A 26,667-nucleotide genomic window follows, 5' to 3' on the forward strand; every position below is an offset into this window, starting at 1 on the left:
GAGTACCGTTTTGTGGCTTCCCTTTTTCATACTGTAAATGCACATGGAAACCAAGGAGATACCCCTGAGAGGGAGACACTGAAGGATATCTCCATCAGTCTATCTGTCTGAGTAGTTTGCCCTTCACATGGCCAAACAGATGAGCTAAGAAAGCAGGGGTCTGTCAGGGGATCATGGTTGAAGAACAAAGCATAGAACTATTAAATAAAGGTAGGGAAGGATCTGCATTCCCTCATGAAAAATGTACATGACTTGGCATCTTGTTCTGCGTATGTACTATGTTTTGTGTAAATTTGCATAGCTGTGCTATGGGAAGTAAGCAATGAAGTTGTCAAGCAAAGACTGCAAATAATGTCATCACTGCAACCGCTTTGTCACAGGCAACGGTGTCAGATGTCGTTGATCAATATAACAGAAAATAAAGTAATAGGCTAGGAGTAGAAACATTTATTTAACATGAAAAAAATAGAACATATTTCTTAAGAGAAATAAATATTTTGTTATCTTTGTACAGTATATGTTTAAATTGTGTGGTTTTGGAGTGGGGTAGGCATCCAAAGCGTCCACATTAAGCTTGTTATTACGAGTGAAATAGGGAGGAAGACAGGAACAAATTACGCTAATGACGACCACCTTTGTATTTAGGGTTAGCTCAGACCCCGGTCACACATGCGAATAGTACACACACTTTTTTTTTTATGATGCGTGATGTAAACCGCAAGAAAACTTTTTATTTATTTATTTTTAATTTCCAGTTACAAGATTAGGATCTTAGATTGCTAATACGGTGTTTAAATGTTAAAATCATTGGTGATTTGGGACAGGGTAGTAAAACACTTACTTATTTACTTACTACTTAGATGCAGGTGTGCAGGCTAGCTCCCCCCAACACAGCAATCGGGATGACTTTGACAACTCACACTCACTCTTGGTAAATGTTGTTTAAAGTGTATAAGTCTTCAGGTGAATGACGCTCACCACTTTCCACTCCATTCACTCTGAGTCGCTTTTAAACTGGCGGCATTAGGGGAAACCTGTCATTTGATCGAATGGCTGCCTAACCTATTTCCCAGCAATCAACTTGTTTGTCACTTGTCAACATAACATACAGTTAACGTTAGCTCCTGTGGCCCAAATGGTGATGATGATGTGATGATCACATTGTTTGCTCACAATATCACAGCTATATAACCGTTGGAGTGGAGGCAAGGTGGCCCATTGTTGGACTCCCCAAGCCCAGTTATGACAAAAGCGTGTCGGAATTGGGGTTAATCTTGAGGGCCGGACGCTTTGCTCTTAATATATTTAGTATTGGAGTAATCCAAAACTAATTAAAAGTAATGACGCTACTATATATTGTATTATTTTTATATATATATTAATGGTATGGGACTTGAATCTACATCAGGTAACTAGTTACTGTAACGGAATACATTTTCAAACTAAACCTCCCACCCTTACTTAACTCTACTTAAAAATATATATGTTTAAATTTCCTGAAAACATTTTTGACAATCACAAAAAACGCCTACATTTTAATTATCATGTGCTGTGATTCTGCTTCATATTTCTTCTTCCTTTATTTACGTCATGAAGTACCTAGTAGTTGTACAACATTTTTTATGCTGGGGATGATTGGCTCACTGTGTATAGCTTTGAGAGTGCTTCTCATATTGACCTGCTCTCTGGACAGATAGAAAGCTGTGATTCCAGCGAGCAAAGATAAGGGGTTAAGTGACTGCAATGCATCCAACGTTGCAGCTCAGCAGAATCGGGTTACGACTGTGTTTGGGTTGATGCACTCAAGTCTGTGGCGCCAATGAATAATGGATTGTTAATCCATGTGTGCAAAATACATCTCCCCCTGCATATGGGGGAGATGTATGCCTTTCCTCCTTGCTGTTTGAGATGCACATGTGAATTTGTGTTTATCCTCACACTTGTAGTCAAGGGCACATATGTGCGTTTTTGAAACATTCTGTCCAAACGAATTCAAAGCAATCAATTATCCTTCACATTTGCAATGCCAAAATGCAATGACAATTGGCTGTTTTAAAATCCCAGAAAGGGTTCTTCTGGCTTACACTTGTGTAAAGTACAAGTAAAACTTTTTGCGCTGTTGAACCTAATTGAACAAATGGTGTTGTGGTTAGCGCGCTCGCCCTGTAAGCAGCAGATCTCCGGTTTGCGACCCACTCAGTGTGGTCTTTTTTTTGTCCTTCTCCTCTCCTCCTCCTCCACTACGATTTATTGCAGCAAGGAGCCGTTTTGTTTCAAATGTTTTATTGAAGAATTGAACATCCATCCAAATTCCACATGTAAAGAAGACACGGTTGTACTTCAACGGCTGGCCGGTCTTGCGTGGCCACACAACGCTCCTGGGCAACAGTCGGCTCGGATGAGAGGGGCAACCACACGGGGAGAGGCGTGGGTTTTACTGAACCCGGCGTTTCACTTCCACATCAGCAAAATACATTTTATAAAGTAATTCATTGCCATGGTGTCAAGGGTAAGGTTTAATCATTACATGCCAATAGTTAACTGTGGAAGGGCTTAAAATTTCCGTGATGTAATCCCTTTAACACTAGTTGCAAACTATAATGCTGAAATTATCCGATTATTCAATGGAATAATTGATTGCATAATTGTTTCTAAAAATATTCAATAGTGACAATCACAAAGATCTGATACCTGCTTGGTACCCTTACGTGCAAAATATACACACATGTAAATAATGTAATAAAATATGGATGCACCCCGGTGCGGAATTTCACCCAGACATGTTTTTTCTTAAGCGCTTTCATCTTGACTGTATATTTTCATGTAAAATGTGTTTATGATCACAGTTAAAAAAAAAGTTGTATTTGGACATTGCTGTCTAGATGAATACAAGGTGGCAGTTTTGCTCTTTTCACATTGCATTTAGCAGGGCACAAAAGCCAACATCCATACAGAAGATGAACAAGACCATAAGGGGCACTGTCGATTTTTGAGAAAATTCTTAGATTTTTAGTGTGCCTTATTGTCCGATAAATATGGTATGAATCCAACAAAAACACTACAATGTGTACAGTATTTTCTATACATTTTTGTTTGTGTGTTTAAACACATTTGCAATGTGTTTACGAAGTGTATTATCAATACATTTATATGTGTTAAATGCATGTGGGAAAGGTAAAACTATTGCGTCTGGAACGTATTGCCCTTGATGATGAAGGATTGTCTATACAAAATATTAATGAAATATGTTTTATTCTTACAATGAAAGTGGTTATCCTGATTGGTCTTGTGTTTCTCCTGTGGGGGGAAGAACAGTGAATTCATATTATTTGTCCATTGGCCCAGATCCAGGAGTAGTAATTGTCAATCAACTATACTTAAATGCTAACATCTACAGTAACAAACTCAATAACAGCGCTCTTAATTTTGCAAATTAGTACACTGGCATTTGGTTATATGATGTTGATTGTCAGCCATTAAAATCTGAATCACAACTTTAATCACAATATGAGATCTGTGATCAGAGACCTGTGTAGCTTTTCATGGCATTCGCATACTTCATAATTATAATAATTCCTTGAATGCCTAATTGGGGCTGATTCTACAACAGCTAGATTGGAATAATCAACAAAAGTTAATATTTTGATGAAAAGCTCTATCAGCAAGAGTAAAAAAGAAAAAAGAAATATAATGAGAAAGAAGAGAAAATAACAATATCACTCTGTAGCATACTCTCGTTCCCAATGGAGGCTCTTTCTTCCCAAAAAAGAAGCCACATCTGTTGAGCCTTATTACATGCCTTCACACATTTTTATGTTCTAAAATAATAATAATAATAAAATCAGTCTTTCTGATTTCAAAAGTCTACACACCAATGTTCAAATACCATGTTTTATGGCATAACAAATAAAGCCAAGATTAATCATTTCAAACGTTTTTTCCACCATTAATGCGACCTATAAGATAACTTCTGCAACTCAGTTGGAAAAAAAAGTAATTTTATAGCTCGGATATGGCTTTGTTCAGAATTAACAAGTCTTATTCAAACTCACGTCAAGTGGGAATCCACCATTTGAAGTGCCTCTGATTAACACCAAATAAAGGTAAGATGTTGTGCTTAAGTACAAGAAAATCCATCTGCCAGAGGGCAATTTTGTGAACACTTGAAACAACACTGTGCATCAACAACATCGGACAGGGGCAACACAAATAACCAACAATAAACAAATATAACAATCTTATATTGTGTGCTGTTCAGTTATTCTGGACTGACTCTGGCTGACTAAATGCAAGTAACCCTCAAGCATTACTGCACTGTCTACCATTGTTGTTTGTTGTTTTTATTTATTATTCTGTTGTCATGACCCATTTCTCAATTGGGCCACATGGTGCAAAAAATAGTACTTGTGTCATTTGAACCAGTCAAACAGGAATGTTTGTCAAGATGTGAATATCTCAACAAAAACCCCAGCAGATATTTCTGATGGTTCAATTCATTTTAACAAGTATTGAATACCCTTGATTTTGGTGCACTGCCTCTTGCACAAAGTCTTCTTGGACAGACTCCAGCTTACTTGACCCAGAAAAATTTAAGCGTTAAAAAGTTATGTTGATGATGCCGATTTGTAATTTATAGACCGCTAGAACTTCCTGCAACAACCTTAATGGAATTAACTATACATATAGTGAATTTATCTGCAACTGTGTTCTTTTTTTACACAACACACATGCACATTACATTGCATTGGTATAGAATTACAGGTCTGATCTCAGTTTGTTGAAGATGTGGAAAGATAGTGGCAGACTGAATCAAGGTGCAATGAATCAGTGCCTTATCAAGCCCCTGGCCCTAGGTTGGATATGTCAAGACAAAAATAGCAGACGACACCCCCCCCCCCCCCCCCCCACACACACACACACAGTTGGCAGACATCTCCCTTCCCAGAGCTCTTACATTTGGACACAGCAACATCACAGCAAATGTTTGTTGACTCAGTGGGATGGGCCATCTCCCTCGCTCAGTCCAGTGTCCCTCTGCTCAGTTGTCATCTAAGTGAGGCGAAGGAAGCGTTTGTGAAGGTTTTCATGTTTAATTCAGAAGCCCTACCACAAGCCCTGACACCATGTACATATATAGTATTAGCTGAAGGGAATGTGGAGGTGGTTTGGATTTAATTACCTATGGATTTGAATTTGTAAAATGTGTATAGCGTACACTGTGCAAAATCACCTTACTTTTGGTCAGTCCCACAACTGGTGCTGCATAAGTGTTGACTGCAACAGCTGTTCTACAGGCATTATTCAATAAAGATTAGGATGTGCAAAAACGGGAACAAATTTGATTCCAGAAGAAATAAGTTATGGAAGCTGATCTACTACCAGAGCTTTTGATATTGTTACCTCTCACAATTATGGCCTGTGCCATATTTTGACAGAAAGTATATTATTTTCCCTTAAACACCTCCTCATGATGCTGGCCACCTCTGCAAAAATCTCAAATTTGAAATTAATTTTGAAATTAATTTGGTTCAGTTTCTGATAAAAATGGAATTAAAAGGACTTACAAGCAAGCAAACAAGCGGCCTGGTAACAAGCAGTGATTTGTAGTTTATTACTAGTCTAATTAAACTCAACTCAACCTGGTTCTTCAGTTACAAATAGTATATGTATTTTATAAATGCCAATAGAAACATGCCATATATTAAATTGAAGCTTGGACATTTCTGGAGATAAATGTGGAAGTATGCCTTTCATCTCTCGAGTTGAAGGTTGACAATCAAGGCAGGGGCCAAACTCAAAATTTGCAAAATTCCTTCATCTGCTTTGTCCAGCTCTTATTCCATACTCACATACTCTTAATTAGTTAGCCGAGCTGGCACAGGTCGACATGTTGGCCGGTACCAATATTCTTGTCAGTAGCAAGGCATTCTCAAAGCAAGATGGCAGGACCTTAACTGTCTTACCTGGGTAGGGGTAGAGCTTTTGGTAACCTTCTTTCTGGACACTGAGTCCCCGTTTACACGTAGCCAGGGGTTTTGCAAACGAGAGATATTTGTCTCCATTTTACCTTGTCATCCACACGTCCCCGGGGATTTTTTTCCATTAAAAACCAAGGTTTCCAAAAACTTCGGCCAAAATGGAGATTAGCAGATTTCTCCGGATCCGCGTTTGCGTGTGACCATTGTAAACTGAGTTTTACATCATCGCACTACACACGTCACTCACACACATAGCTCAAATTGTTTAAAAAAAGACAAGTGAAGTTTAAAAATATATATATATTATCATCTTTGTTTACCTCTATGCTCCATTTGTGATGTATTCACTCTGATTGACTGTTAACATGTAGTTTTTTAATAAATAACAAAAAGTATTTTGTGCGCTGACAGTCTGTGCTTGTAGAACGTATGGTGGAAGTGACGTCAATTGTCGGGCAGTATTTGGCTAACTACTGCCACCTACAGTTTTAGCCACAGATATTTGTTATACCTTTCATTTGGTTGTGATAGGAAAAAATTATGCATAGCATCGAGCAAGTTTTTTACTTTACTTTTAACAACACTGGCAGAAAGGATGATTGTGTATGCCAGTAATTCAATTATCAATACGTTTTAAATTGTTAAAATCTGGAGCTTGTATGTCGTTTAGCTTGTCTCTCGAGGGTCCTCACTGATGGTTTGGATGACAGGGTTTGGACGAAGGCTTGTTTTTTTTTTTTTCATAGAACAGAAGGCTTTGCCTAATAGGCAGTCTGTTATTGAGCTCTGTTTCATGGCGGTTTTTTTTCTTTTTTGTCCTCCTCACCATATCTGTCTCTAATGTCCTCCACTACTGAGAAGAGTTCAGAAAGAGGAGGAGTCGGTATCATTTCTCAACAGGGTGTAAACAGCATTTTAATTTCAAAGCCTCTCCAGTGCAATCCCGTTTCTGTGGTTACATGTCGGGGAACCTGGTCAGCTTGCTGATTAAGATGGTTTCGGCGGTTTACTGTTTGAGAAGGGGCTGTGAGAAAGAGGCAACGGGGGGGCAGGGCTGCCAGCCTGCCAAGTGTGTAGACACTGCTGTGACCAGTCGGCCCTCATAATGGTTGTTTGGCCCTGTGACAAAGGCAGTTCAGTAGTCACGTCAGCCTAAAAAGGTCTCCCAAAGTAACCATGAAAAGATGGTGCCCTGTGGTGGGATAATAAAAAGGTTGAGATGAAAGTTGGGATGAATATTGGAAAAGTCACAGGCGATTAGAAAGTGACCATATACATAAGATACAATCTATCCAAGTGATATCACATAATGGGCAGTGACAGAGTCTGACTATAAGAAGTCAAAAGTAAAATGAAAAGTGTGGAGACCATGTACTGTTGGTGCTTACTATTTATTACTTCTAAGCTGAAGCTGTGCACTTTCAGAAGAACAGATAAAGCTTTATCTCCCCAATGTATTTTCTCTGACTTCTCTCTCATTTGGGCATCAAATTCAAACTTCAAGGAGTGTTAGATTATAGAGACTGCACTATAGAATTTTCAATTTCAGTCCCATTGCTCGCTTCAGATACATAGCATATTGGAAAGACAGATTTTGCTCTACTTGCAAAAAACATTGATTACCTGACCTGGGAGTTGTATAATGAAGTACAATGAATGCAACTTGTGCCTAAGGGTTCTGCGATGAGTAGCTGCTAGGGGCTTGGCAACAATCTTGCTTACCCCTCTGGGCAGTAATTTCAGGCTAACAAGAACAGAGCCCTATTAAAATTTATTTGGTGAGAACCATAACTTTACTCTAAATGTTCTTCGCCACATAAAGTGTTACAATATAAAACTTAAATTATAAAATTGCCAGTCACTGCTAATGATTGTATAAGTGCATTTTTGTGTGTGAATATTATACCTTGTTTACAGTCTTTAAAACTATACTGAAACTTCAGGTTATAAATGTAATTTGTCCTGTGACTGTGTTTGCAACCCGCAATATTTCTAAATTGTGGTCATATTTCTCATTGAAATGAATACAAATGCAATTAATCTGTTCCAAGATATGTTTATGGTATTGTCATCGGTGTTAAGTTCAAATGAAAATTGTGGGATGGGCTACTTAAATAATTGAGGGGACCTCAATTTTTCACCAGTGATACTTCACATAGGACCAACACACTTCATAATAATAAATAAATAAAAACACAGCACAGACAGTACATAAAAGCATAAACATACAACATGTGCATAACTACAGTCCATATCAAATTGAAATGATAGGGCCGCTCTGTAAAATCCTAACTGCCTGGAGATAGAAACTATGCCTGAGGCAAGAGGTCCGAGCCGAGCCCTATTGCTTTGCAGGCGCCTTCCTAATGCTAAGTACCTAAAAAGATTGTTTACCGGAAGATACTAAGAGGTTTCCTCCTGCAGCGGGTGTTGTACAGTAAATATCCTGAATCTTGGGGAGTGGTGAACTACTGATTTTTTTTTCCCCCTGTTGATCACTACACAAGAGAGGCGCTTATCTTGTGCTGTGATATTTCCAAACCAAATTAGTATGGACCCAGGCAAGATGCTTTTGTAGAAGCTAATGAGGGTTGTAGAGTTCATGTCATATTTCTTAAGACATCTATATCTCTTTTTATTCATAGTATAATGAGCCGTAAGAAACCAAGAGAGGGAGTCGGAGATCTAAATGCCCAAGAATTAGAAATTTATAGAATTTTAACTGGCTTGTTGTTGATGGGCACAGGTAACTAGACACATTTTATTTTCCTGAAGTTGATTTTTAACTCTTTAATTTCATCATCAGTCAAAGACAAGTTGATGTTTAGACACCATATGGATAATTTCCTCCCTGCATCTCCCTCTGCATCCTTGTTATTGTTTGTGATGAGTAGGGGTGGACAGATCAATCCAAATCTCGATAGTATTAAAAACAATTAGAATGTAACATTGTAAAGAATGTACATTTTATAATTAGCCTACAGCCATCACTTAAGCATAAAAAGCAGGATTTAAGAGGATTTGGCATTCAATAATCTTCAGAAAAGTAAAAATTTGCCAGAAAAAAACTCATAAACTTGCAAGTTTATAAACTGGCAGATTTGCGAGAAAAAAACTCGAAAATTTACGAGAAATACACGTAGCGTAGCTATAACCTAATCTTGCGACTTCTTCCCACTCTCTTTTGAACATGGAAAATCGTAGGTGCGCTTTGTTGAATTATGCTTGTTTTGTAGTTATTTTTATTTTTTATTTTGTTGTATGTTTATTACTGTTTTTGTTTTGTTTTTATTTTATTTTCATACTCAAATAAACTTAAACATGTACATTGTAAGGACATTTCCAAAGTTCTTACCTTAAAAATTGTGTGTCAATGAAAGGAAGCCTACCAATTTAATCTGGTACCTACGGAAAAAAAAGAAAAATATGCAGCTTCAATTATGTAAGAAGCATCTGTTCAGTGTGAAATTTGCTGAGGTTACTTAGCAAAAATATCAAGTGTTCAATATGTATATTATGACCCTGATTGGTTTGAGAGTACTTGGATAATCTCTCTATTGTGTCCTGTGGACGCACAAATTGTTGAAGCACCAAATGGGCCAATGTAAAATGAGGTCAAATAGCGTTATCATAATGTCTGCATTAATTTGTCTCTATGATTAACAGTAGGCATTCGTGTTTAAAAGGATTGGGAATTCATTCATTTTGTGCTAACATAATTATCCAACCCCTCGCACCTGCTGGAGCACAGAAACCTGTGTGATCCCTGATCATCAGCTCAGTCTTTAATTGTGTATCGCTGACCTTTCCGCCCAGCTGCTCAGACCGTATGCAGGTATCCTCAGGATAATACAAATGTCACGAACAGAGTTGACTGCACACGATCCTTTGAAGGAGTCATTTGCGCTGCCTTTCCTCGCCACGCAATGCCATGTATGAGCATTTGGTGGATGATGAGATTTAGTAAGCTTCAGAACACACAAAGGGTTATATTAAACAGCCGCGAGTGCTTTGTCCCTGCCATGATGCATTGCCTTTTTGTTTTGCCCTGTCTCTTCACTTCCGCCATGAGCTGATTAAGTCTCTATAACAGCCTGGAAACACCACAGGGTGTTGTATTGTTTTTCAGGGGAAGAATGTCCCAGTGAGAGTAGAGCAGTGAGCCTGAAAGCAGCAGACTGTCATTGTTTATCACTCAGCCAGCTAAAAAATATAGATGTATAGAATGTAGACTCGCTTTTTGGCCGCCACGTCTTTTTTTGTGTGTGATTTGCAGGTATTAAGAAATCATGTGTATTTATTTGAATGGTATCTGTGTTGTATCCACAAATGAATGTAACTCCAAGAAAATATGTTTTTTGTGAGCACTTCTTCTTATATTTGTTATAAATTCTCCGCCAGGCCAATATCTGGACTTGGTTTAGTAAAAATAATTTTCAGCTTCTTTGTTGGTCCTTTGTTAAAATGAACTGAATTATTGATTCTTCTCACCACAGTGTGTGTACATTTGTATACTGTAGTATACTGTATCCTGCAGTTCATCCCAGAAAAGACCATTTTCTTTTGGAAGAGTAGTTTTGACTGGCATTAGAGGATATTCCAATTGTTTTCAAAGAATTTTCAAATTAATCCTAAACCCATGTGGTTTTATCAGCTATAAATGAATGATGGATTCTGGGGAATAAGTTGAAGAAATAGTTGAGGATTTATGTTCAAATTAAAGTATTTCTATGGAATTAATACCTATTTAGATGGACGTTTGTGATCTCTAAAGGATCTAATCATTTCTTGATGGTGTTTTTATCGAGATCAGTAACCATTTGCCTCAACATGCTTTAGATTATGTGTTAGTCGAGAACATAATTGAATGTGGAAGAGCAACAAGTGTATATTAAAATGATGTACAGCATCTGAGAGTTTGACCATGTTGATGTAATGCTCTGTCGGGATAGAAATATGAATGTGCCAAGAGCAATGCTCTGTGGTGCAACTTAATTAATGTTTTATCGTCACTTCAACTGATTAGAAAACCAAGAGTTAATCTGAGGTATGGAATCTACTCAAATAAGTGGTCTTAAAATTACATACAGTACTGTACACTATCTCAGTATTTTTTTGCCACTTTAGATCTGCTATATAACTAATTCAGAAACACTTCTATTATGATTATTACACTGACTGAAGTTACTTACTTTACCTTAAATAGGAAAGCCCGCCTTCCTCCTGCAGTGTGATGCCAGGGAACTTTCTTTCTTTTTTTTTGCCTTACTAGAATAACAAGTAATTGCACATCCACTAAAGTAGATGGCAGTGGTTTTGATAACAAAATAACAGTTTATTGCACATAAAAAAAAAAATTTGACCGGTCTGACTGCAGCTCTGCCGTCGCCCAAGGGTCGACGTGACCGGCAAAACGAGCCGTTAACACGGCGGATGATCACTCGACGGTTGCTCGTTGCGTTTGCTCGACGGACGAAGCGTCATTCCTTGACGTGCAGCAACTCCATTGCCGCCGTTATGCTTTGATGAGCCGATGAGGATGCTTTTTTTTAAGCCAAAAAGCAATTCTGCAGAGTTAACGGTAAATATTTTATGCAAATCAGCAGTGATGCGTCTATTCGAGGTGTCGCCTATTCCAGTGGTTGACAGGGATTAAAAGAGGAGAGTTGGGGCCACCATTTTAGGAAGTACATTGGAAGGACTGTTCCTTAGTGTCAGACTACAATGTGATTTATGTTGGTGCAGAAACCTTGTGCTAATTCTAGTGCTGCAATTATGTAACCTTGAATGATTATGGCCTTAGCTAAGGAGGGAAACAGTGATGGACTTTCCTCATAGGCTCAACACAGTTATTTCCTGACAGTACAAGAGCTGCTATTGTTCTTTTTCTTGCAGATCCCCTCCCTAAATTATGTTTTCAAACTTGAAATCTCCCTTCACTTCTGTGTAAGTTCTTTTGCTCTGGTTTTTTCCCTCACTCACATTTCTTGTCATTAACATACATAGAATATATAGCACATATTTTGGCGAAGTGTTGGAAAGATCAGAGGCGTACTCCAACGAAAAGTATATGTGAGTCCTGTCTAGAAATACTCCTCAGTCAGGCTTGTCAGATGAAAGAAAAGACTATAAATCCATGAAGATGAGAGGAAGTTGGCCAAAAGTCGGAAGGTCAAAACAGAACAAAATAGATCCTTACAATTAGACTCAGTATTGTTCACGTTATAGTCTGCTCTGTTTTTGATGTGTTTCCTTTTGTGGTAGTTTACAGTACAGTGTATTATAATTGTTAGTTTTTTTTAAATATCCCCCCCCCCCTACAATTTATGGTTCATTTTCTGTTGCGTCTTTCGTTTGATTACATTTTCCATGGTTGCTGCAAAGCTATTAAGTTGAATCACATAGGAGAAGTGATGGCTTTTACTTCATTAAATTGTGGCAGAGTGCATTGCTTCACTCAAGAAAAATGGTATGACTCGTCCTCGTGGGCTCTGTCAATAACCATTAAGGATCTTCTCTCATTAGACCAAACCTCATAGGCCCTGGGACCTGAGAACAGCCCTGCCACCGCATATGATTGAATACACATAGATGGAATGCAAATGGGAGCCTGCATTTTTCCTTGTGGGTGATTGCCACTAGTGCTGTATTATACACAACCTTGTTATCATTCAACCTATATTAGCTTATTCAACCTCAAATAACCTCCCCAACCTACAGTGGATACAGTATATAGTAAAAAGTCTACACAACCCTTTTCATATGACAGGATTTGTGATGAAAAATAATGAAACAGTGAAAGCATTTAAAAACATTTCTCACCATTATTGTGGTCTATAACCTTCATGTCATTTTAAATGTATATACTTTTTATATATTTTTGTGCAAACACCAACTGTTATTTTGAACGGTTCGTATTCAGTCCACCTTGTCATAGGCTTAATTTCTAGCTAAAGAAATACAGCCCCAAAGCATGATGCTGCCACCATCATGTTTCACGACAGGTACTGTGTTCAACTTGTGATGAACAGTGTTGTATTAACGCCAACTAAACTTTTTGAAATTACAACCAAAATGATCAGCCTTGGTTTCATTAGACCGTAATAGAATCTCCCAAACACGTACGAAAATGTGCTACGGTCCGATGAAACCAAGGTTGAAAGTTTTTGGCCATTATAACAAACCTTTAGTCTTTTGCTGACATAACTTTCTTTTTGAAAAAGTTTCATTTACAGCAAAAGTAATAACAATCCTTGTCCACACAGCCCTGCGGAAATGTGAAAACATAAAATGCATCCAGCCAAATTAATCTGCCATGGTTTGCCTTTGCTGTTTTGACAGTGATGTACTTATGCTTTTCCATGGCCAGTGTGTCAGATCTCCTTACCTAATCTCACCCCATCCTCAGGCCACGGTCACACCAAGGGGAAGAGGCAATGATCGGTCCTGATCAATAATACATTGACTGCATTAATGCTTATGAATAAGTCATGGGAGCAGAGAACCCAGGTGTCAGGAATGACACACCCATTTGCACGGACACACACCCACACAGCCAAATGATCTTTTATTGTCGGGCTTGGAAGATAAATGAATGAGAGGAAAAGGAGAGCAAAGCAAGGGCTTTGACTTTGCACTCCAATGTATCAAGTGCTTGCTGACATTTTGTTGCATGTCATGGCTTCTCTCTGTTCCTTTCCTGTCACCCACCCTGTTTCTCTCAAGGCCCCTTTTCCCTGTGGGTGGAATAAATAAGTTATTACATCTGTGACCTCAGTCTTACTAAAGACTGGCTTTATATAACAACTCAATTTGGCAGAGGCCATGCTTTTATACCATCATATATGTATTTGGCAGAGGTGGGCATTTTGTCAATATTGACAGAAGGTTCTTCATTCGTCAATGATGGATGCCTATTTGTTGATGATTAATGGTTGATTAGAGCAATTGACGAACTAAGCATTGTCGAAAGTGGGTTTTCGTCTGTCAATGTAATCATCAATAACCAGGTCAGTAGCCTACTAAGATGGAATGCCCATTTCGCTGACGAATGACTGAAGCACTGAAGGATGCCCATTTCTCACTGCAGAACACTTTCACTTCTTTGCTCGGACTGCGGGCCAGACATTATTTTTCTCCTTCAGTAAACAAGTAAAAATACACTTACCAGTTATGCTAACTTCCTCACACACCATTCTCCAAGCCTTCTCTCTTATGGCTCTGTTTCACTACTGATAGCTGGCCGTGTTGTAGAGCTTGGGGCACGATAATAATGTTTTCCTCCTGTTGTACATTTGTCGTAACTGTTACGTTTATGCTAGCATTAGTTTAGTACTCATTATAGTTTATTTAACATCAGGCAAGTTGTTAGACAGCAAAGGGTCCTTTGTGCGCCAGTCAGATTATTGAACAGCTAAGGGTGCTATAAAAGGGAAATATTGAGTCTGTTGGCCGTGCAGCAATGACCGTGTACACATTACGTTTGCGGTATATGCGATATACGGTATGTGCGGCAACATTAGTGAGGAAAAGAATAGTAACAGCAATGTAAAGCAGACTGACTGAGTGTTGAAGCTTTGTAAATTGAACTTTGAGCTATCATTAAAGCTGCATTATTCCTTCTCCTGTGTCCAGCTGTGATTTTTTTTAAATATGAGTGCTCGTGTGGACGAGGTGCTCCAGCGAAGCACCCCGTTGATGGACTGTGCCTATGAAATTTACTGTCCTAAAATAGCGGCTGTAATTAATCCATGACGGAAGCTCGGTTAAAATAGTTTTGACGGATTGATGCATTGACGATCACAGATTGGTTCGGTTTGAAATAATTGACGATGACGGATAGAATCATACAGTTTGGTTTGGTTTGAAAAAAATGTTAACAATTTATGAATGATGGAAAACTCATTGACCTCTGGTATTTGTGTGTAAACATATAAAATATGTGCCAGCATTTTACCCTGGATGCCGTCTCTGACAGGACAAGACTCCACTGCAGGGTTATTATAGTTTTGGAATTTTTATCTTTGTTACTTTTTATTTTGTTTTGAGGTTGTTTTTTTTAACTTGGTTTTAATTGGTTTTAATGGCGGCTTTGTATTAGTTTCAGTTATTTAAAAAGTGCTTAGTTTTAGTTAGTTTCACTATTAGTTTTTGTTTAAAAAATGTGTATTGTGTGCCATATTTAATAAACACCACCGTAAAATTAAAAAAAGTAACGAATTTCTTACCTAGCGTTGCATTTTGGCTGAGTTAAATGAAAAAGCAGGCGAGTCGAGCCCTTGAAGCCAAAAGTCAAGCACACAAAAATGTCGCCTCGGAGCGACGTCATCTGAAGGTGCTTTTCTATTGGCTGCTGTTAGATGAAATCTTTTCTGTGTGACACACTTTCAAACGTCCTTATTCCCGTTAATATCGAAATAAATATACTTAAAATCACATTTAAAATTAACCACAAAGACTAAAGCCAAGGACATTTTTGCTATAATTATAGTTAGTTTTACTCTTGTAAACCTAAAATATAGTTTCTGTGAATTTTCGTTTAAAAAAAAATATATATTGTGTTAACGAAAATGTTTTTTGACTTTAGTTTTAGTTATTTCGTTAGTTTTCATTAACTAAAATAACCTTGTTCCACTGGACACTTTTTTGTGTGCTGCCATCAATAAAGACTGAGAAGCCTGTGTGATGCTGGAGCCAATTTGAATCCTCAGTAAAAAATTACTGTGGTCGATGAAAGGTACACATGGATGAATTTTGAATGTGAACAGCACTATTGAATAATTAATCCATTGGATGTACACTGAAGTGAGATGGGAGAAACTACAGCAACTGCTGTATGTGGGTGTATTCACTATGTCATCAGTTCTGTTAACTGTCTTGCTTGTAGCATTGCCAAGGTGCCTGTGCTTGTGGGCTTTGTGCATACTGCAGTGTTTTTAAAATACAAGAGTATTACACAAGCATTTTGGAGAAATATACTTCTGGCTTATGAGATGCCCTGTGGTGAGTTTGAGTGCTATCTCCCCTGGAAGTGCAGGAAGGGAGAGAAATCAGCTCTTTGTTTCTACGAACAAAAAATATCCAGGGAGCAATGCTCAAAATGATCATTGGCTTCTATCAGAGATGTTTCTTTTCCCTTTGCCTCAAAGCTCCCGCTGCTCCCTGCATGGGTTTAAAAAAAATAATAATGATGCGGTGGAGGTAGAACAGTGTTGAGCTGCTTCATGATGACAGCGGCTGTGAGTGATGGAAATATGTCCTTGTTGGAGAGAATAGGAGGTGAGGTCAGATAACGCAATTGTGTGGCCACACAACACAAAAGCAGCAGGTTTGTGTAGACTCCATCAATTTGTTGCTTGAAAAGAAACCATTCCTCAAAAACGTATTAATTTCTCGCACAATGGCTTACAAAATTAAAGATGTGCTCATGAACGGATTTTTGGCAATCGTAGCATTAATCTCTGCCAGTTCTGCTAGTCATAAACGTTTGCATCTGCACGCTTTCAGTTAACAACATTAAAGGCTGGGCAATATAAAAAAAAAAAAAAGAATCATCTCATCTTAAGTGCATCCAATTATCAAGTATGAGACATTTCACAGTTTATAGTCTAGAGACTCAACATATCTAAGAGTCAATACAGAGATTTCAGACTTGTCAGCCAAATTATGTATTACAAGGTCACATATATTAGTGAGACGGCATACTTATAAGGTCTTGGGTTTGCACAACTCAAGTAAAGTGGCCCTATTTCATTCCACGGCTCCTCTGCACACACAGCAACCTTAAACATGATGAGGAGCTCCTAATGGCTCCTGATGAGCCTCCTCTGTCATCACTGGTCTTGCTCTGGATGTGTGTGCGTGCGTGTGAACGGGTCTATGATGTAATGTGGTCACAGTTAAGGAGGAGAAGCTCTTGTCGTCACATTTACCATTTGATCATCACGTTCATACATTTTTCATCCGGTCAGAAATGACTGCATGTTAGCACGCTAAGGGGAATAAGAATTTAGCTCAAAGCAACGACGTGGGCATAAGTTAGTGAAATATGCTGATGATGGCTTTGCTTTAATCAAATATTACACTCACTTTGCATTGCTGTGTTGTTAAAGGGATACTTGACTCATGGAGCTAATTTCAGCAGTGAAAATAATTTATTTAATAATTTCATTATTTTTCATGTACAAAAAGTTTTTCCACTTGCTGTCGACTGAAGATGACATCAACTGTGCTGAGGTAGTAAGTAACGACCAATCATAGCTCACCTGTTTTCTGGGTTTGGTCAGTAAACTGAGCCATGATTGGTTGTTACCTACTTCCTCAGTACAGGTGATGTCGTCTTCAGTCGACAGCAAGTGGAAAAATATTTTTTTAAAGTTATTAATTGTACATGAAAAATAATGACGTTATCACATTAATCATAGACAAAATAACTTTTTACTGATGAAAATGGCTCAATCAGTCAAGTATCCCTTTAATGCATATATCTGCAGGTAATCCTTTAAGTGTAACGCTTGTTAAACAAGTTATTTTAAAATTCCGTTTTCTGTCACACTAACACCCATAATCATTATGTTTTTCTTCCATCATGCGATTGCCATGTTTGTCACATAATTATGCAAATACTCTTTTCAGTGAGTCATCTATCCATCCATCCATCTATCCATCTATCTATCTATCTATCTGATCTATCTATCTAGAAATTGACCAAATTGAAACGTAGGAAGTTTCCACTCCACAGAAACTCGTACGCTTCACCAATGATTCAGCAATGTGCAATTAGAGCACTTTATGATGAGTGTGGACTGTCTCCAGTGAGATTGAATCTATCAGCCAGCCCCAGATTGCTACAGGTCCAAGCAATTTAGCGTTCACTTTGTCTCCATCACCGCAAAGCTGCTGATAGAAAAACGACCCAATGGATGATTTTCTGCTTGAAGTGTTGATTGATTGAAGCTGATTACATCTCACAAGGGTTTATTATTTTTCATAATGTGTGCGCGTGTGTGTGTTGTATTAAAATATATATATTTGTATAATAAGTGTTGTGATTTATTCTTTTTGTGCTGATTTCAGGCTACCAGTGCCAAGGGCAGCCCCGGTGGACCCACATGACTTTGAAGAGAGTAATTCCAGACCTTCCATGGACCACGCCCCATAAAAGTAGCCTTACTGTTGATTCACTTGGGCTTCAACACGTTTTTAGCCTCGTTGTGCTCTTCAGTCTGCCTTCTCTTCAAATGACACTGGAGTGACCTTGAAGTCACTTGTGACCGCTCAAGGGGCTTGTATCATCATTCCTCTCTCACAAAAATTAGAATTTTTCTCAACCATTAACTTGGCTTAATGGAAACACTGCAGCTCTCTGTGATCAAATACAATCTGGCCCAATTTCCACTGCCAGTTGGATGGAGGGCTCGCTAGTGTGCCTGCGGACTCGGAGAGGGAGATTGGGTATGTTAAGCACAGCAAATGTCAGAAATTGGACATTTCTTTAATACTGGGATTTTACTAACAGCTTTTTAGTTTTAAGGGACGGACGGGAGAGCTATTTCGTATTTGGGTGTGATAAAATTTTTTTAAAAAAGGACATCTAGCTTCTTTTTATACTCTTGCCTTTTTCCGTCCTGTCATCCTGGTGCTTGAATATTTTAATCCCCCCATACCCCTTTGCCGGACCAATCACTGACTCTCTTAGATTTATATACAAACGCTTGTAGGATCAACGACTGGAGCATTTTGACACCTATTGATTTAGGGATGTTTATGAGTTTGTGTTGGGTGAAGATCAAACTGTAATTTATTTTTATTTTTTAAAGAGCTCACTGTTTGTATTCATTTAACGAATCATGCACAGCCTGTGACAAATTGCCATCATGGTAAATTTACGCACTCTCCACCTTGACCCGTTCAAGCACGGCTTTCATTCACGATGCACCACAGCAGATATTTAATGTGATTGTTTTTCATGTCATAAATTCTATGTGGGTCATATGTGACAACATGACAACACTCCCGGAGCGCTGCACTCAAGATGCAGCAACATTATTAAAATAAATAAATGATAGGGTCTTAATTTATGGTCCCATTTTGTTGTTTGTATTTGTCTAATTTAGACTTGAATCCATAAATAAACACTTATCCTGATGTAAAGGATGTTATCTGTATTTTCTTTTTTTTTACAAAGTCATTTGTTACCAGAAAAGGCAAACAAGACTGTAATATTTGAAAACTTTGTAAGCAGGTGGGGATGGTTGGGGACAAGAAAACGGATTCTAGTTTGACTTGATCAAAATTCAAAGCAACAAAGTTTCAAAATAGGAGTGGGAATAGGATGTGCTGGAACAAAGGGTGGTGGTGATGGAGTCTGAAAGCGCTCTAGATGATCTGCCTCACTACAGATGCATTTAAATCCTGACACCTTATGTCTACGAAGGCAAATGAGTCGAAACCAAGGAGTTCTGGCTCGTTTCATCGACTCTGATTCACAATCGTACCTGAAATCCTTCACCGGCACAAGAATGCTTACTCAGCATTCATGTCACTATCACTCACTGATATCACAATGCATGTCAGTCTGCATTGAGGTACAAAAATCAGGAAAAGGTTATTATGCCATTAAGTGTTAGAAAACTATGATTAGCTTCCTTTAAGTTGATTTTATCACCCATCGTGTGAGTAATCAGTCGTTATTATGTATGGCCATTGCAACAATTTATTTGATTCAATGATTGATGGGAGTTGTGGCAATTGTGTTGAAGTGATTGTTGATTTATCATGCCGAATTGAACAATGCATGACTGCAATCAGCAGAGGCGCTCTTCATTCAGCCTCAAATAAGTTTATGGCCTTAACGAGTACAATAGGATGTACAATTAGGGATAGGTACAGAGCTCTGGTGCCTAACTGGTTTGTCTGGCGTCTTTTGCTCGACCATGTGATGTTGTAGGGTTAAATTATGGTGTACATTCGACTTTTATTGGTTGCTATGTGCATTTATAGGAATCCTTTGTGAATTAGAGGTGAAGAATCTCGGGTTATTTTGAAACCAAGTTAGTTCCCCGAGACGCCCTAGCTACAAGCACAACAAAAATGGGGGAAACGGCCAGAGTCATTTTGTAAATAAGATGTCAGCGGGTCAGTCACGCTGTGTGTGGGAGGTAGAAATGATCATTTGATCACCTGACTTCGGCATCTGTCAGTCACAATGAGTCTGGATGACGTGATGAAAAAAAGTGGTAGCTAGTGTTTGCGTGCCACCATCGTCATTATGCTTTGCAAACAAACAAAAAAAAAAAGTGGCGCGCAAAAAAGAAAAGACAAAAAAAAAACATGATGTGATAGATGTTGTTTCAGTGCAGGCCATGAGGCAACATCTAGTGTCCCGCTCCCGGAGTCGAGCCGCCCGCAGCTATAGCTCCATCGCAGAAGCGACCTTGACCCTCCATCCACGTCCCGCTTCTCCCGGCGGTCGAAAAAGCGGCTTGCCCGTGTCCCCGCCGCCTACGCTTGCCTCGGGATGAATTTGACGCCAATGCAAAAAGCTATAGGCAACTGTATAACATAGCAATTGGCTCAGGCCCACTGGACCATTCCCGAGATACAATAAAGAAGGAAACAGATTTTTCTGTCAAATAGGCCTACTACTTTGGACCTATAGGAGCGTCGTAAATGACTTTGCTGCGCGCGGCGCGCAGATGAGCTTCCAATGAGTGAGTGGCTACAACTTGTTTTTGTTATGAAGTTGGATTCAAATCTCAGGTTCTGGCTGGCAAACAAAAACAACAACATCCAAAAAAGGCTAGCAAAGCAAAACGTGGGGGAACTACAGGGCAAAAACACGGCAGCATGACGGGCAGAAACAATAATGGATCGACGCAGACAAAGGGGAGACAAGAGACTAAATACACACACTAATGTCAAAACGAGACACGACACGAGTGGCTGAGGGCACGAGGAAGGGCAGGATTACACTTAACAAGACCAAGGGAGACACACAAGGAAAAACAGAACACAACAGCTCATGACAGAAACTTAAAGAAACATAACAAAATCAAACGGAACCCAAACTAAACCTGAACCATGGCAAAAGTAAAATAAAAAAAACTAACCAAAACCATGACAGTCCTCATAGGAAATGTTGCCTTCCTTCAGACCTAACAATACCGCTTTTGTCCAAATGGCACCGCCATAATCAACGAAAACTGAAAGTTCCTTAGTGTTACTTTAAAACACTGCTTAGCAGGATTTAGTTTTCTTTGATTATGGCGGAACCATATGGACAAAAGCGGTATTGTTTTTCCCTTCGATGAAAACCACATTTCCCATGAGGAGGAGCGCATATGCTATTTATTGCTAACACACAATCTTCCAATAGCTAACATTAGCATAATCATTTAGATTTGAGCATGGAAAGCTAACTACTAAAAAGAGCCCAGTCCCCGCAAAGTCTTTCACCGCACGCCAGCCAGTGAAATCCTGTACTGTTCTTTTTTCATGGAATGCTTTTTATAATTATTATTGTCGCCTCGGACAAAAATCTTCCTTTCTTAGGGTTTTTGAAGCTTCTCCATGATAACAGTCATCGCGCATAGATATTTGACTCGACTTCCGTCTGGAACGACTGAGGAAAGGACGTAGGCCGTAAAGCAGTCTGCACGTTTGTAGTTTTTTTTTGTGTGCGTGACAGAGTTCACACCATTCACCTCCAAGTTGTTTAGTGCCAGTAAAAAAAAGTTTCATTAATATAGCTGTAAGTCAATGTTTCATCAGCAGAATTATGAAAATATAAATTGGAGGTTCAAAAAGCATTTAGTGTTATTTTAAACAAAATGGTAGACTTTTCCGTTGGAAATCTTTTCAATTTGAATTGAAGTCATTAATTTTTGCCTTTTTTTTTTTTTTTTTTTACTACAATCATTACAAATTAATCCACGAGTACAGAGGTGGGCAATCTCGGTCCTCGAGGGCCAGAGTCCTGCAGGTGTTGGAGGTGTCTCACTTCCAACACAAGCTGATTACAATCAACAGGTTCGTTATCAGCCTTCTGCAGAGCTTGCTGATGAGCTGATCATATATCAGCTGTGTTGGAGAAGGGCAACATGCAAAACCTGCAGGACTCCGGCTCTCGATGTCCACCTCTGCACTAGTACATATTAAATTGTAACTGTAAATATAGTTCAGCGTTGTTGTAAAACACTATTATGTTCATTGTATATACTGTTTTTTTTTTTATGAGTTTGGCGATGGCTGGAGCGTGCCACCTCACAACCAGGAAATGGGCGTGTGCAACGGTTGCTCCATGATCAGTTTCTTCTTCGGTACATTAAAATAAAAAAATAAAAATAAAGTTGTTTCTTCTCCGGTTGTTGCTTCAGGTCTTTGCGGTGAACTGCTGTGAACATAGCACCTCCATAATGGCGCAACACTGCAACTGCAGTTAAAATGTGTTGCTGACTAGCTCAATCAACACAGCTGGAGCTCGGTGTTGAGCAATATCATTGGCTCAGTCTGGAGTTGGCCACCTCTGAATTTTGTACACAGGAAAAACCATGACAAAGGAAAAAGGCACTTTGGGATGATCAAAAACTAAAGTAAAGAAAGTCCAAACAAACCCAAGTCAAAGTAGCAAACAAACACACTAAACTCACTGGGACATGGCAACATGAAAACTGACAGGAACTACAAACAGAAGCAATGTTTCAACAATGACGTAAGGGGCTGCTTGACAAAAACAGACATGAAACAAACCACAAAAAAACAAGACATAAGATGAAACACAACTAAATATAGTCAAGACAAAAACTCGAATTATGACAGTACCGTTAAAATCAAATCCAAACAAAAGCCATCCCCAAAGTTAATGTGTGAAATTTGCTGGCTGACTTTCATGTTGTTGATTTCAAGTAAGCACTCTCCATGCGCTTTTCTACTTGACAGTAAAACATTTGTGTTGTACGCCTGTAAAGAGACATTTACTAAACATGTGAAGGTGTCTTATAGGTATTGCTAAGTAGTGCACGTGTCTTAGTGAGTTGACATCTCATGTGCTCTCGCTACGGCGCAAGATGATTGATTGAACTCCTACTTTTGTTTGACGTTTGACTGCGATTTGTCCTGCCTTCCAAAGGGACATTCAACTTTGGAGTGCACTGTTCCTTTTCTAGACCAACTAAACCCTGAAAGAAGAAACCCGCAGGATCGCAACAGATTTCTGTTCTAATGGCTGCTACATAACCCAAAGTCAACCTGCTGTATAGTTATCACTTATACAGGGTGACACACACACAAAAAAACGGGAACTTTTTAACAATCTATTAAAACCAAGAGTGATGGAAGAAAAATATTTTATTAGTAATTGAAACATTTAAGAATCAATGTTGGAATTTTCTTTTCTTTTTAATTGCGTCCTGTAGATCAGTGGTCCTCAACCCTGGTCCTCGGGGACCGGTATCCAGCCTGTTTTCCATGTCTCCTACAGCCAACACAGGTGGGAATCGTTATCAGGCTTCTCCAGAGCTTGCTAATTAGCTGATGATATGAATCACCTGTGTTGGCTGTGGGAGACATGGAAAACAGGTTGGATACCGGTCCCCGAGGACCAGGGTTGAGGACCACTGCTGTAGATGACATCCTGATGTACGAATCCATTGAAATCGAATGCAGTCGTGAAGTCGCTATTTGTGTGAAAAACACATTTAGGCCATCAAAAGCAAACAAACACAAACACATTAAGAAAGACAGAAACCGAGCATGCCTTGTGTTACAGGCCGACGTTCCTACACCGTTCGTAACCTTGAAATGTCATAACAGGCCTGTCATTAAGCATGGCCCCTTTTTAATTTAATTAAGTCAGTGTTGCTATTCCCCACAGTCTATGATTTTCAGCACGGCTGTGGATGAAATGATTTGGTTCATGTAAGGAGAGAGAGCGAGTCACTCATAGTTCACAGTCCGCCGCCATCAAACCAACGACAAACCTGAGGAGGGGGAGGGGAGACAGCAATCTGCCTCTTGTCTAGGGAGGAAATGGAGAGGAGAAGATGTCTGATCTCGTTTAACCTGGCAGACCACAGGGTTTCCTTTTTTTTCCACACCCAATTGCACCTGCTTATCCAGGTTCAATTCACACAGGCATGGACGGACACACACGTATACACAAATAAAAACAACCCTAGGACTTCTGCATCCTGCTGGGGCGGGGGTTGTATTGACACAAATTAATTGGTTCATGGATTGCGGGATTCAATTAGCTACGTGACAGGCTTACTAGTAATGCTGTCGCTTTGATTGTTCTGTTTAAAAATACATTTGAACACTACGAGTTTGCATTGATGGAAAGCCCCCCGCCAGCCCACTGTGATGTGCAGTAATGATGCTGTTTGTTACTAGCATATAAAAACTGACAGAAATGGGAGATTTTTCTCAACTAACACAAAGGATTCACATGTGCGTTGCAAGCTTCTTTGGTGTTTGTGTAGCTGTGCATTAGCCTGTGAAAAATAACATACATTTGCAGAGACCCGCACCTCCGCCCTTGCTTAGATTGCATGTTCTTGTTTCATTCAAGAGATTGAATTGCTTGTCTCACAATAAATGCACTTTCTTATTCGTCTCCCCTAAGCCCCCCTTCACAAACACACACACCAACACACATGTTCTCTAACATGCAAACATGCGTGAACAAGGCAAACTAGCCATCACCCAAGAGAGAGTGCTATGGATTTTCACATTCCCTACAGTTGCTACATGGTATTTACACTGCTCAATATTTGAATCTTAATGTTGAATGGTGAGCTGCCCTCCAATCAAATGTGAGACATGCAGTTTTCCGAACAACATGAATGTCATTTTTTTTTTCAAATCTGGTCTAGGTCACTTTGGTGTATTTTCCTTGATGGGAGAAATGTCAATGGGAGGATCCTGTGGGAAATCATTGTTTATGTTTCGCGCCTCGCATCACAGGAGCTGGGTTGCAAAAAACAGCGCGCTTTACATGTCGTTTGATGGTTTTGCACATTTGGAGGAGGATTAAGAGAGGCAGATGGTTCATGCTTGTTGTGCCATCAATTGTTGGGGGCCTGATAGAAAGTTTGATCGCATTCCCACCGAAAGGGGCCCAAAAAAAAGAAAGAAATGGCTGCGAGCGATCGGGAGGGCAAAGCTGTACGCTCAAAGCCTGGATTTCGGCTGATGCTGACAGGGTTTGTGAGGCTCACACTTTATTACCGGCAAGTACTTGTGACTATATATTTGTTATTTGGAGAGGATTTAAAAATAATAATAATAAATTGAGTTTGTGCAGTATAAAATCTGCTGGATCATATTGTTTTTTTATTCAGGTGTTTCAAAGCACGATCGACAGCCACCCTGACTTGTTCCTCGCCTTGAAATGGGCTATCCTGGATCGCTAAACCTGAAGGCTAAAGAAAAAGTCGTCCAGCGTTACAAACGGAGGATCAAAAGGAAACGAGTATCAGAATTGTGTTATGGATTCCTATAAATGAGACAAAATCTATTTTTTGTGACTACTTTATACTTGTGTTGTGTCCACATGTTGTTCATCTTATCCGAACAAATATTACATTCTGGATCTGTGTTTTGTAGTGATGGCAAAATGAAGCTTCATGAAGCACTTGTGATATTTTTTGACTCCTCTAGATGGCACTCTTGGTTGAAAGATGCAGTGGAAATGTAATCAATTTCCTTTGCACTAGCCTTCATATTTAAACCAAGAGCACCATCTAGGGGAGTCAAAAAATATCACAAGTGCTTCATGAAGCTTCATTTTGCCATCACTAGTGTTTTGATCTAAAGTATGGCACTGCGCCACATGACGCATTTATGTTTTTGTAATGCCATTTTTTTGTTTTGCCTTCGCCCTTTAGCAGTTGACGGTCGTGTACATAATTGTACGCTTATTCATAACGCGACCAACGTTTATCATCATCCCACATCTCATCATATGGGCTTTCAATAATTTCAATTTTGTCGCCAATACATATATTATGCTTCCCTGTTAACATCCTCCGTCCTTCAGCCGTAACCTTGCCAGCAAGATGAATTCTCGCTGTATTTGTGAGTTCACAAACTCCGGAGAATACATCTTGTACCGCTCCCGCTGATACGTTTGCAGCCAACCTTTTTTTAGGTTGGACCAATCAGGCGTTGTTTAGGGCGGGACGAAACTAATAAGCGGCAATGATGGGGGGGAAACAAACAAACGAATGGACACTGCAATTAATTCTGTTCTCGCAGAATTATTCACCGTTTCCTTATTGAATTTGAACAGCAAGAGGTGTGTTCGAGCTATTCTACATTGCTTCCTTACTGTTAAGTAACATTGAACATTGAGTTTACCTGCCCATGACTTGGTATAGCAAAGGCTGGCTGAAGATACAGAGCCACTTTCAAGCAATGGCCAGACTTCACTGGCAAAAAATCAAAAGGTGAGCAGAGCTGCACTGTGTTTTGTTGCATGTGCCGATTAGTATTTGCTTAGATTATTGGTTTCTGATAAGCAGCACACAGTACTTGAAGAAGGCTCCACGTCCATAAAATCCAAAATAGTAGTCGTTTTTACATTTTCAGAGGTTGAAGTCGGCATGACACGGTGGTTTTCAGTCATTTGGCAATATTAAGCTTTTCTACACCACAGTCTAAGTTATTAGTCCTCTACGGGAGCCTCATT

General features: G+C 39.2%; 2 protein-coding genes across 4 annotated transcripts in view; one reads left to right on the plus strand and one right to left on the minus strand.

The window, feature by feature from the left end:
- LOC147175866 (inactive serine protease PAMR1-like) overlaps window positions 1-5,024 on the minus strand; it is a 114,108-nt gene extending 109,084 nt beyond the window's left edge. Inside the window, exon 1 of the mRNA XM_086074473.1 lies at window positions 4,955-5,024. The gene's annotated coding sequence lies outside the window, so the exon portion shown is untranslated. The remainder of the gene's footprint in view (window positions 1-4,954) is intronic.
- The window catches only part of LOC147175869 (tripartite motif-containing protein 44-like), a 50,265-nt gene extending 31,135 nt beyond the window's left edge, over window positions 1-19,130 (plus strand). For all 3 annotated transcript variants that reach the window (XM_086074475.1, XM_086074477.1, XM_086074476.1), the window contains exon 6: window positions 18,054-19,130. In XM_086074475.1, the coding sequence (XP_085930601.1) occupies window positions 18,054-18,138 (85 nt within the window). In that variant the 3' untranslated portion in view covers window positions 18,139-19,130. The remainder of the gene's footprint in view (window positions 1-18,053) is intronic.
- Window positions 19,131-26,667: the final 7,537 nt, after the last annotated feature.

This window comes from Leptonotus elevatus, chromosome 4 (assembly GCF_054856555.1).
Source record: "Leptonotus elevatus isolate MCC_2025b chromosome 4, RoL_Lele_1.0, whole genome shotgun sequence".
In the NCBI taxonomy this organism is placed as follows: domain Eukaryota; kingdom Metazoa; phylum Chordata; class Actinopteri; order Syngnathiformes; family Syngnathidae; genus Leptonotus; species Leptonotus elevatus.